Source organism: Hermetia illucens, chromosome 2 (genome assembly GCF_905115235.1).
Source record: "Hermetia illucens chromosome 2, iHerIll2.2.curated.20191125, whole genome shotgun sequence".
Classification (NCBI taxonomy): Eukaryota; Metazoa; Arthropoda; class Insecta; order Diptera; family Stratiomyidae; genus Hermetia; species Hermetia illucens.
Genome location: NC_051850.1, coordinates 98,803,437 through 98,816,273, shown reverse-complemented (window position 1 = coordinate 98,816,273; position 12,837 = coordinate 98,803,437). Strand labels below are relative to the sequence as shown.

Genomic DNA, 12,837 nt, shown 5'->3' with positions numbered 1-12,837 from the left:
ATCAAACTTGAGGATGGCATGCTTCATACTATGGCCTATATTCGGATAAACTTAAAGGGGGCTTCTAGTCAATTTATTAACTTATTTTGAGTAGATCGATATGGAGAATATTGTAAGGCGTGGACACCGTACAGTGACAACTTCAGGTTTTTTTTTTCAAATTTTTCGGTTCAGTAGTTTCTGAGAATGGATCCGTTAAAGAGATCACCACTTTCAACTACCAACTTACTGTATGTATGGGCGTTCATGGAGCACAATAGTTCTTTAAGGACGCGGTGCGATTTTCCCTTAATAGAATAATGGGCGTTCATAGTTCCCTCTTCTCACCAAATTTCGTGTCGACCGTTGTTTCATAAACAAAATCTTAAAAATTGATTTTGTTTGTGCGGGAAAGATGAATTTATGGTAATAGGATATGTAATGGGAAGTGGGCACAATTTGGAATGTTTAGGAATACCAGTAAGAATTACAAGATCGGACGGCACGGAGTTGTAATAAAAAATCACTATCCCGAGTAGGGAAGGTCGGTATTGTTCTAACAATACAGTCTGAATTGAATACGGGACACTGAGGAGGTGGCATCCTGATAAGTTTCTGTAATCTAGGGTTCACAATGTCCTTACGAGAAACGGTTTGCTTGTTTGAGAAAAATGTCATCTTCCTCAACCTATTGAAACTGCATGTCTCTTGTAAAATGCATACTATATCGAAAACTTTCGAAAAAATAGACTCTGATGGTGTCCATTCTTTAATTTCATTTACTAGTATCCTTGACAAACGAGTACATTACGACCCTCAAAGATGACAGAAACTTCGGTGAGTTGAAGGCGTTAGTCTTTGACACTTGTTTAGTATAACGATTTTCCCTAAAAGGTCTTTAATGGAAGCTCCATTTATTCAACGAATTGTTGCTCGGCTGTTTTTCTACTCGTGCACACTTAAGATTAGTGCGTTATCTTTTCAATTGCTTGAAGCAAAATGAGAGCCTTCTTGTGAAATTTATGTGTTTGTCTTCTTATCGACATGAGGTGGAGAGCGTCCAAGTGCAATAGAAAGTATCTTTTGAAGAACTGATCTATGTACGTATGTATACAACGACGTCGGGACGTCGGGGGTTGAGGCGCCATGCCACCATATAAAAGTGGGATGGTGTAGTTCCTTTTGGTTAGTCGTTTCAACTTCCAAAGATGGTTTGAAATGTGAGAAATTTTGTGTTCATTTTAAGGTCTATACCTGTGTATATAGTACACATATAACAAAATAAGGAACAAACGACCTGACGTTGCTTTTCCCTATGTTAAACGACGGCAAGAAGTGCATAATAAACGTTGAAAAAAAACGACGGAAATTGAGTTCAAGAATTTATCAAAGTGTTTAGTTTGCGCAAAGAACGTGCTCATTGTCTTATACTGCAATTTTATTCTGTGCATCGTCGTGAGGGTGGAAATTTTTGAATTGTTGTCATTTGCACTACTGCAGTGAAAGCAGGAATAGAGGACGGTTCAATTAGCCTGAAACTTTATATTCTTGAAGAAAATGAAGACGGCGTTCGTAATTCTTTTCCTGTGCGGATATTTGCATGATGTCCTTGCAAAGACCCCAGCGCAAGCACTACTTGACAGTGTTGGCGAAGAAGGTCAGTAAACTTTGTTCATAATAATTTAATGCATAGTGGAATTAAGGGCAAGTACACTTACTAATTGTGGAAAGTTATTTAATATAGTATGGTGATTTTATTATTACTCCCCCTACAATGAAATTAATAATCGCATTGGACACCGGAACTTGGAGATAATAGGAGTCTATACGTAATGCGTCATTCGTAAAATATAGTCGATATTTTTGTGGTGAAAACGTTTTAACGTTACAGGATTATTGAGACACTGTTTGGACCCTTATTTGCTTCCATATGGTTTTTGTATTCCATAGAGGTAGAAAAAGCTAGCCAGGTTACTAACTAAAAGCAGCTCCCTCGTAATCACTGACTATACCCAACTGATTTGTTGGCACAGTTCTAAGGTTGTACGTTGGCCAAAAGGCTTAAAAAGTTCTTCAAGGAGGCCTCTATTTAATTTGAATACCAAATCCTTAAAACCTTGGATCCAGGAAAAAAGCTATTTATGTTAGTTTTATAATTTTGAGCACCTGTTGTATGGTGGAATGATTACCACGCAAACCAAATTGATGATGTGCTATGTTGCTTTCAGTTCAGATAATTTAAGTTTTTTTTTGTATTTTTTGAAAGCTGGCGTAAGTTTTTTCCATGCAAGAAGTGGGGGTGCGGGGGTTAGAAACTGATATTGTCTTTCATATGCCCATTCTTAGAAACCACCCAACCAAACAAATCACGGAGCGCCCTCCTTCCCACTTCATACTGATAGCTGTTCAAATAAAGTGAACAATAGTATATTATAATCTTTCTTAAGAATTAACTGTAAACCCCCATAAATCCTCCCTAGAATCATAATATGGACTATACTATAGAGCATGATACTATTAAATTTGGTTGAAATTGCATTATTACTAACAAATTTATGATAGGTCAAAGTTGTGACTTTTGCGTGAATTTACTGCAATCTAAAGCTTTAGATGCCAGGATCCACTTTAGTCTGACATAATATACGCGTATATGGTACGAGCTAGGTGGAAATTGGACAAATGTCATCGAAGATTCCTTATACTTCCGGATTTTGCAAAGGAGGTAAACAGAGTCGGACTGAAAAAAAGCACCAACATAAGCAAGGCTCTCCGTATGATTGATTATCGCTCTCTTCCTATCAGCATTAATGGCCAGAACAACAAAAGCGTCGAATAATTTGTATAACTAGGTAGCGCTAGCTCCCCTATGTTTCACATGATATTAAAATATCCAAAATAAATAGCCAAAATATTCTTCTGATTCCTATGTTTCACATGATATTAAACAGTAACCCAGTTGCGAAATATTGTACATTTTCCGCATATTTCATATTCCCCTTCCCTGAGACCGCTTTATTAAAAAATGTAAATTAGGTGCGACAGACGGATAGGTCGGCGGGCAGAAGGCCAGACGGACTGGCAGACAAACAGGTATAAGAAGAGTTGCTTAAACTTCCATCAGGCGCGACCTCAAGCAGCGGACAGGGACTATATCTGTTAGCTCGTCATGAAATCTAGATCGGGAATGTCCGCTGAGAATTTCGAAACGACATATAGACCTCAAGGAGGAAGTAAGCTGTTTGCGAAAAATCGGTATATCCCCGCCAAAATAAATACCTGCTAGCAAAAAGGAAGAAAGGAAAATCTCCTAATTATTTGCACCCATATGTTTTCTAAACACTATGGAGAAAACGTTCGAGCTAGTAACTCATAATAGATTGGTCTCGATTTTTGAGAGCTGGATCGCAGGATGGTCCGTAAAGCTAGATCAACCATCGATGGCATCAAATGAGTTACTGGCTTGGGCGAAAATGCAAATCAAGGAAAAGGTTTACTAGCAAATATTGCATGGTAGTGACCTTAGACGTGAGGAATGCATTCAATTTGGCCAATTCGAACCGAATATGAAAGTTCCTGGTGGCGCTTGGTGTTCCCATTTACTTCGCATCGATGATGATTCCCAGCCAAAATATTCTTCTGATTCCTGAGATTTGTAAAAGAAAGAAGACACTTGAGGAGAGTCTGGGTGAAATGCTGCCGCAGGGAAAATTTAATCGGGAGAATGATAGGATACAAGGGAGATTGGGATGCGATCAACTTTATGATCTCAGAAATCCAGGATAAATTGCGAAAACCCCAAGAGGTGAGGAAGGTGCGGTTAGGAATGCATAATGGATATAAATAGAGTAGCTATAGTTGACAATATTATTGGAACTGCGATCATCTTTCCTAGAAGTCACGTTTCCTTGATTCCCGGACCAGTGGTTTATAATTCGTTTTATGCTTAAGTGTTTTCAAAGGTTGATATTTTTTGCCATTTTTAATTAATTTTTTTTCTGTTATTTACCTGCAGATAAGAACCTTTTCATAAAGTACCATCTCTCTTTGGCTATAAATAAGTATGGTAACCGGTCGACGCCCATTTGCCTTACAAAGGATGCCAAAATCCCAGAATCGAAACAAAAACTATTCAGAGCAAAGGTAAGTAAATATTTGATCATGATTATTTTTTAAAACAACATATTTCATCTGATGTAATCCGATCTGTTTAAAGGGATTTGAGTCAAGTTCCTATTTTTAGTTCTTCGTTTTTCTTCTTCAGCCTTTGTCCCTTTCACAAGTGGGGTCGGCTCGTTGTGGTCGGTTTCGCTATTTGGTTCTATCAAATGCCTGACCTGGATGCAATGGCGAGGCTTTCAAATCCCCATCCAGCGCATCAAGCCACCGTTGTTTTAGCCGGCGTTTTGGACGCTTACTCGATGTTCAGACCAATCTAGACAAGTGAATTCTCGTTGGCGTGACAATACCACCAAAGACGCGTTTCTCGCAGTTTTTCCACGATCGGTGCAACTCCAAATCGATCGCGGATATCCTCATTTCAGATGTGATCAAAACGTGTCCCGCCACTCGTCCAAAGCAACATCTTTGTCTCCATTACTGCAAGACGCCGTTCATTGTCTTTTATAGCCGGCCAACACTTAGAATTATTGAGAGCGGCAGGACGGATAACATTGCGGTAAATTTTAGATTTGAGATGTTCGTTGATACGTCGATCACAAATCTAGGTTGAATTAATGTGTGAAGCAATTCCATAACGCAGTTCTACATTACGATGCGTGCGGAATGCGGGCGAGAGAAGCTGCGGACCGCATGCTATTTCAATATACAATGAAGATTCAGGCCGGCAAAGTTCGCTTCACGCATAGGCATGCACTTAGATAGTCCGTGCACAAAATCACCGCATTGCACATAATCTTCAAGTTTATGCGATTAGTGTATGCACCTTTCTATATTCTATGTTATGAAATTCATACAATTAAATGCCACTAAGAGTGCACATACATCCGGCTTAAATTCAGTTTTTATGAATGGAAGCGATGGGACTAATACAAATGACATTAATAATTAGCACACATCGTTTATGATGGTACAAATTTTAATGGTGGAATGTTTAACGAAAGTTGGTCTCAAGAGTGGGTACTCTCTTCTACCTTTACAGAGTTATAGCGCTTTTTGTGATTAGTGTCAAAAAGCTTGACGTTCAACATTTTTCGTTTTGGGAAATAACATAAAATTTCTTACAAATGGATATATTTTTAATGTTCCTGATTTGTTCTTTTCATATTATATGCGGCTGCCATAAGCCCCTTTGGTACGATTTCACACCAAAGCTGGCCAAGAGAGACCTCTCTTCCTCCACTGTTCTGCGTCAGTAGCAGTTCTACAGCCATCCGACATGGTTTTCCCATGAACAAATAATATGAGTTTTCGACTATTATCTTCGGTTCGTACGTTGGTGTTAACTCTTTATTGCAGGCACAAAAGCACCAGAGCACTGCAGAGCGATTTCAGTCCTTAGCCTTGAAGCGATTCGCCTGCGTTTCTCACGGTTATGCGACTATGACTTTTAATTTTAAAAACCTAGACTGTCGATGCTGACTTCGACTCGTTCTCTTTAGTAGTACACGCACCGGTACCATAACAAAGGACAGGCCTACCCAATGAAGTTCCAAAATGTCCCCTTCAATTTTCGCTTCGACGTACCCCAAGACAATTTTCGTCTCGTCTAGACAGTTGTAAAATTCGTTTTTCAGAGAGTCATCCTTTCGTTATGCTGTGTCTTATGTTATTTTATGCTTGTTAAAGTGCACATGTCCGGATGGCTTAAGTAGTTAGAGCGCTGGGATGCCGTAGCGAAAGGTCGCGGCTGAAATCTCTCTGGTAGTAGAGGGATTTGTTATCGTAATTGGCTGTCGGACACGAGTCGACTCAACTACGAATGAGTACCTGCGTCAAATCAGTTTAATAATATCGGGCAAGCGCAATGCTGACCACATTGCCTCCTACAGGGTACTGTAATCCTGCGTGGTTTACAACCAAAATCTCTTCTTGTTTATATGTAGTATCAAAGTGACTTCTGGTTCTTCTCCTTTTTCCGTTTATTCCAATGACTTAATGCGCTTTCTCTTTAACAGATTTATGATGCGATGAAAAGAATTTCCACGTAATTCTCTGAAGAAAAAGTAAAACTGGAAACTATGTCGTAGTGAAAGGTAATAATCACGGGCGAGCGCAATGATGACCATGTTGCCTTTTACAGGGTATCGTAATCCTGTGGTATATCGTTACGGTCTTGAATGAAGTACTCTAACACATTTCAAGGCCCAGATTGTGCCAATGATTACTATTATTATGGGACCTACCAAAATATACACTTTTACGAGGGTCAGCAGAAAAACTCGGAAAGGTGGCTTTCGACGGCTCAGAAATACGGGATGTAACTATACTTGGGTCCAAAAAATTATCAGATAATGTACTATCTATGTTACCTAGACCCAGATAATGCCAAAATTGTAGAAGATGAAATTACCTACTAAATAAAAGGTGAAAACTTAAAAGTTACTCATTTAAAGTTCCGCCAATATTGATAAAATCTATGTAGTGACGGTAACAGATGCCCAAGTTTCTTCAGTATAATATTCGAAAATTCACTAATAACATTCGCTTCGTCACTTCGAGCAACATTTGTTCTTATCCCTATAACTACGCGCCATCTTTCGCGGTTACCTGTATTACCTTATAGCATTTTCGTCAATTAATCACTTAGATGCGCTTCAACTCCTTCTTCGACTTCCCGCGGCGCTCGCACTAGTCGTCTACTGTTCTGTCGTCGTCGTCGGGGTTTCCACTAAATATCAACAAGTGGAAACACTCCTTTTTGAGAGAAAAATGAACTTAAACAAAAAGAAAAACAATTCGGCTGCTAGAACTCAAAAGTTTAGGACTGATAGGATTCACATCGATTTAGAACGATGTAATTTTTGCCCTTGTGAGTGAAACGCTCCCACATCTCTGGAAAACTCTATTAAAAACAAACTTTGTTCCTAAGGACCCCTCTATTACGAATGGGTATCCCACAACTTATTCTAATGAACGTCCATGGATATTTTCATTAAGGTCCGTGTCTCTAGTGTAGCGAAAAATATTCATGTCAAATCTTCTTGAAATAAACTGACGCTATTACAAAATGAAACAGTGCATCCACTATGCTCAGCAGCTTGAAACTAAAAGTTACCAGAATGTTTTAAACAGACGCGGCTAGTAAAATAGCAGCGTTAATTTAATACACACGCTCCTGGATACCTACGTAACTACTAGAGGTAGGTAGGTGATATGAGTAATAACAAAAGTGATTGATTGATTGATTGATTGTAATATTACACGCATTACCATCACCGAGCGCGATCAAAATTACAACGTCACCTAATATCACTGCACTACCTAACATCAACACATTACCTAATATCATTGCCATGTAATGTGATATCAAATTACAAAACATTATCAAATATTATCGTTCTGCATAGTACAAGTGGCAGCGGAAATTGTTGAGTGCCGAGTCGATGCAGAATATCGTTTGCGAATCTATTGCTGATATTATTACCTGTTCGTTTGGCTGGTTCTGGCTGGCCTTGGGCTAGAAAATGATTTCGGGTGGATGTTAATAAGGCATGTACATTCTTCGGTTTAAGTAAGTAGATAAGTGGCAAATCTTTTCTTGGCTAGCTTTGGTGTGAAAAGATCATTTTGGTTGCATGGGCAATAAAGAAACTTTTAATTATTTAAAGTAAAGATAACTTCCAAGGGAAGTAATGCTCGTTCGCAAGAACTCGGTTATCCTGTTTTATTGTTTTTGTAAATATTATACTATCTACTACTTTAAATGGGATCATTTATTCTTTTCCTTCTCTTATATGGAAAGTCCATTCTTTCTTGATTGATACCTATTTGGTTCTGCCATGCACAGAATTAGCGCAATAAATGGAGGACAGTGATAAACAATATTTGGTAATAACGGCTGCGAGTTTTAGTATTTGATGATGATATAACATTATATATACGGTGAGGGTAATGAAAAGCGATGTTTGTGGTGCTTACTTGGTAATATTATGTAATATTACCTCCTAAGATGTTATGTTTTGCGCTACTACTCTACAACTCACATAACTGAATCTCATTTTTGATTAATAAATAATCTCTTTGGTCTTACCATTGTACTTCTACGAAACTTTTTATGGACTCAAATCGATCCTATCACTTATAAACATTTCAAGTGAAGCTTCTTTAGAAAATGTAATAGTTACAATAATTCTGGAGCGTTTGAAGGGAAACGTCGACAGCTTTATGGACAAAGATTAAGCTGGTTTTTGTTCTGGATTCTTCTTCGCTGACCACTTCAACACCCTGCGGATCACTTTGGAGTAATATAAGGAGTTAAGATTTTTCTTTCTGCTACTTAATCTGTTTCGAGAAGGCTTTCCACAGTGATAACAGGGAGAGCATCTGGCGTGCGCTACGCAGGAGGAGTCCTCCAGAGAAACTAAGAACTACTATCAGAACGAATATGATGGCACAAAACGTGACGTGCAGCATCTAGGTGAAATCTCAATCCTAACAAAACCAAAGTTCTCAGTCAGGCGGGTCATCGAACTCTTCCTATTTGCATATCTAGGAGCAGCGGTTTTTGTGAACGGTGGCACCGAATAGGATGTCGCACGACGCATTAACAGTGCTAGATTTGCAGTGGCTACCTTCTCTAAATTCTGAAAATGGAGGTATTTCAACATCAAAATGAAGTTGAGACCGTTTACACTGATGTTCTTTCTGGGCTGCTATATAGGAGTATCAGATGGAAAGTGCCCACTGTCACTAGAAAGCTCTAAGCTTTCATGAACACCTGTCTGCAATTTATCATTGGGGTACGCTAGAATGATACTACGGAACGAAGAACTTGGGCGGTGCATAGGCTAGTTACCAGTGGACAATGTGATGAAGCTGGAACATAATAAAAGGGGCTGGCTACGCCAAGGAGTGGTTTGCCCCAAGAACACTTCGCGCAGATCAGTAGAGAATGAGCGTAGGACTTTCGGGAAGCTATACCCCTTGAGCGCGGTGGGCGGTGCATAGGCTAGTTACCAGTGGACAATGTGATGAAGCTGGAACATAATAAAAGGGGCTGGCTACGCCAGGGAGTGGTTTGCCCCAAGAACACTTCGCGCAGATCAGTAGAGAATGAGCGTAGGACTTTCGGGAAGCTATACCCCTTGAGGGGTATAGCGCGTCAACCACCCCATGGCATTCATAAAAAAATGTAGATGCAGGTGGACTCGCGCAGTTACCAGGCAAATGCAAATGCAATTTAGAAGCGATTTTTTGATTGGTTTGTTTTTTCCCTTTGCCAAAAGATTATAAAGCACCACCATAAAAAGTAACCATTTTTTTGCTTTACTTTCAGGGAATACAAGCACCAAAGGATTTCCACCAGAATTTGTATAATTGGGTCCGTGCTGATTTACAGGTACCAGAACCAATGATGGCTGAAGTGGTGACTAGTTCTGTTGTTTGTTTTCCTGACATTAACTTATGCTTCGATCCCAATGACATTGGAAGTGTATGTTGCCCATTTTAAAGAGAAGCTTAGTCTCGCATTGGGCATATTTTTGACGCCAAATGAATATGATAAATAAAGAAAGAAAAAAATAGGAAACCTTTCATTTGGCTAAAAAGAGATATTGAACCATCTTAGGTGGTAAAGGAAATACTGTAAGGAATAATAAATGCTGTGATATTATGTGCTGTACTGGGGGCAATGTTTTGCCGTAGAGACTTCGAGGATATAGTGGAAAGAAGTTGTAATACCGAAAGCTGGACGTTTTAGGTATGCAGCTTTGTGTTTATCTTTTCTTATTTCCTATGCACATTTTCCATTCATATCTAGCTAAAAATTCAAAATATTTCTTGATATAGAGAGTGGTCAAATGGTAGTATAGATCTCAAAGGGAAACGTGGATTGGTACCCACGGTGAATCAACACCAACATCTCTACAACTAAACCCTACCTCCACCTGAACGTGGTGACGGAGAAGGATGTAGGCGAGTCTCCCGCTCCTAAAAACGGGACATATTGTACCAATTGATCCTCCAGGTTTGGGCTAGATAGGGCTAACAAGCCTACACAGAAAACCTCTCGTTACGAAGCCGCAAAAGGAGCCTCGAATTGGACTGACTATCCAACGACGAACCCGGCAACGAAAATGTAATAACGATTTGCCTATTTTCTAATAGAACGTGGGCTCTCTGTAAGAGAAAGAGCAATACAGACTCGGATCACTATCATGGTCATGGCGTGGTCCTCCGAGCTCGAATAATAACACCACCCAGAACCCCTTCTGACGATCAGATGAGAGTTAATACTGAAGTCATCCACAACGTGAATCCGTGGATCGGGGAAACTTCACAGATAGAAAAAGGAAGCTTGAGGGAAACAATAGGTCTGTGAACCCGAAAAGTACAGGGAGCAGCCGCATCAGGCGCGGAAGGTTTATCAACAAGTCAGTAGGATGAAACATGAGACAAAGAGGGAAATCTGAAGCATATTTGGAGCGATGGATTGAGTACTTTGATGAACTGCTCAACAACTAGAACATCGACAATTGGAGGTCCCGCTAACTGAAGATAACGGAAAAATACTGCCACCACCAAGTATGGAAGAAACAGCTCGTGCAATTCATCGGCCTAAAAATCATAAGTCTTCAGGAGCCGATAGAATTACAGCCAAATTGGATAAGTATGGAGGCCGCCGACTACACCAAACGGTTCATCAACTTATCTTCAATGTATGGGACAGAGAATCAATGCCTGACGATTGGCAACGAGGCATTATCTGACCCATACTTAAAAAGGGAGATACTACACAGTGCAGCAATTATAGAGATATCAGGTTGCTGCGTGTGACCTATAAGATACGCCCAGAACATAATCGGCCCATACCCAAACAGCTACACTCCATGCAAATCAGCGACTAATCAGATTTTCACTCTGCGCCAAATGATGGAAAAACTGCTGGACTATGGACATCAGTTGCATCATCTTTTCATCGACTTTAAGGCCGCCTATGATAACATAGCCAGGGTAAAATTATACACGACCATGAGAGAATTCGGTATCCCGACGAAATTGACGACTGACTAGGCTGACCCTTACCAATGTGTGAGGCCAGATAAAAGCAGTAGGATCATTCAACGTCAACAACGGTCTACGACAAGGGATGCCCTATCATGCTCCTCTTTAACCTCATTATTATCAACGGTAGAACAACCGGAATCCGATCTAGGTCAGCTTTAATAAGGAACTCTAGAGACCCGGTTTTGCGCCGAGGTCCACCAATTCTTCTTCTTCTCTTTAACACGGCCCTGAAAAAAGTGATAAGTGATGCTGGGGTGAATGCAAGGAACACGATCCTCTTTAAGTCCATTCAACTACTGGTCTTTGCTGGCGACGTCGACATCATCGTAACAACGACCTGAGACGTACAAACTGCTTTCATCTAGATCGAGCAGGCGGCGTGAGATCTTGGACTTCGCATCAATTAAGGCAAGGCGAAATATATGGTGGTAACGTCAGCATCAAAAACCAACCAACCAACAATATCAGACCGCACTGGTCAAATGGGAAGAATAAAGGAGACTACAACTTTGAGACCGTTGACAATTTCTCCTATCTAGGGTTGAAAATCAGAAGCGATAACAGCTACGACGATGAAATCCGCGCACGGTTGTTGGCAACCAATAGAGCCTTTTTCAGCTTATAAAAACTTTTCCGCTCGAAACGCCTCATCATAGGGTAAAAGCTCTTACTGCACAAGACAATGATTTTGTCAGTCCTCATGTCCTCCTTGGAGACCTGGATTCTTAGCAAGAGGAGAATCCTCCGAAAAATTTTGCTCCCCTACATGAGAATGGACGATTCTGTATTCTATATAACGACGAAATCTATGAGCGATACCATGACCGTCAGGGTGTGGTTAAAATCCAGCTCAACAGGTTGCGGTGGGAGGGTTACTTAATCCGTATGGAAGGGGATGATCCAGTCCGAAAAGTCTAGAAGGGCAATATCTATGGTAGAAAAAGAAGACGAGGCAGACCCTGCCTAAGATGGAGCGATGGCGTGGGTCAGGACGCCAGACAGCTTTTAGGGATATCCAATTGGTGGACCTCGGCGCAAAACCGGGATGCCTGGAGTTCCTTATTAAGGCAGGCCTAGACCGGATACCGGTTGTTGCGCCGTTGATGATGATGATGATGATGATCTTCAAGCTTAGTTGTTCGAAGATTTGGGAACGCTCCACCCAATTTTGTATTTCCAATATTTATTCTCAAAATAGCATTACTAGTCTGTTGTTGGCATAGAAGTGATTACAAGTTAGCATAGGTTACCTCAGTATTCGCTGATTGGAGGTGAGGAGACAAGGTTTATTTGCATCAATCGCACTAGCATTAGCAGCGGATCCACTTTGAAGAACCAGTTGGGAGCGTACACGTTGCTCTTTTTATAATACGACGCCCTTAGTCATTGAAGGGACTGCAAGGCACAGTCCCAGGCCGTTTGCTGGTGGGCTGGATCAGGATTTTTCTGGCTATTTGGGAATCGGTCGTTCTGAAACCACTTTCGAATCTGTTTTTCACATAAGTCACTTTTTCCCAATTCAAACTTGTTGTCTTTGCTGTCTGATCTGCTGCTACGCTTTTTAGTCTGGATGTGCGCATTTCGTAGTTTATTCCAATTTGCTTTAAAATTATTACTTGAAACAGAGGAAATGAGTTCAAAGTTTTTGTAATTGTTTTGAATTCTTTTATTGCC

At 40.3% G+C, this 12,837-nt stretch overlaps 1 protein-coding gene across 1 annotated transcript; it reads left to right on the top strand.

The window, feature by feature from the left end:
* The first annotated feature begins 1,124 nt into the window (after positions 1-1,124).
* On the top strand, positions 1,125-9,685 carry LOC119648367. The gene is made up of 3 exons (XM_038050093.1): positions 1,125-1,636; positions 3,992-4,119; positions 9,434-9,685. The coding sequence occupies exons 1-3, from the start codon at positions 1,537-1,539 to the stop codon at positions 9,605-9,607; spliced, it is 402 nt and encodes a 133-aa protein (XP_037906021.1). The 5' UTR covers positions 1,125-1,536; the 3' UTR covers positions 9,608-9,685.
* Positions 9,686-12,837: the final 3,152 nt, after the last annotated feature.

Excerpts from the sequence above, each read along its gene's own strand:
- LOC119648367 (XM_038050093.1), top strand. The coding sequence starts at position 1,537 with ATGAAGACGGCGTTCGTAATTCTTTTCCTGTGCGGATATTTGCATGAT. Across the intron at positions 1,637-3,991 it reads TGACAGTGTTGGCGAAGAAG|ATAAGAACCTTTTCATAAAG; the intron begins GTCAGTAAACTT and ends ATTTACCTGCAG. Across the intron at positions 4,120-9,433 it reads AAAAACTATTCAGAGCAAAG|GGAATACAAGCACCAAAGGA; the intron begins GTAAGTAAATAT and ends CTTTACTTTCAG.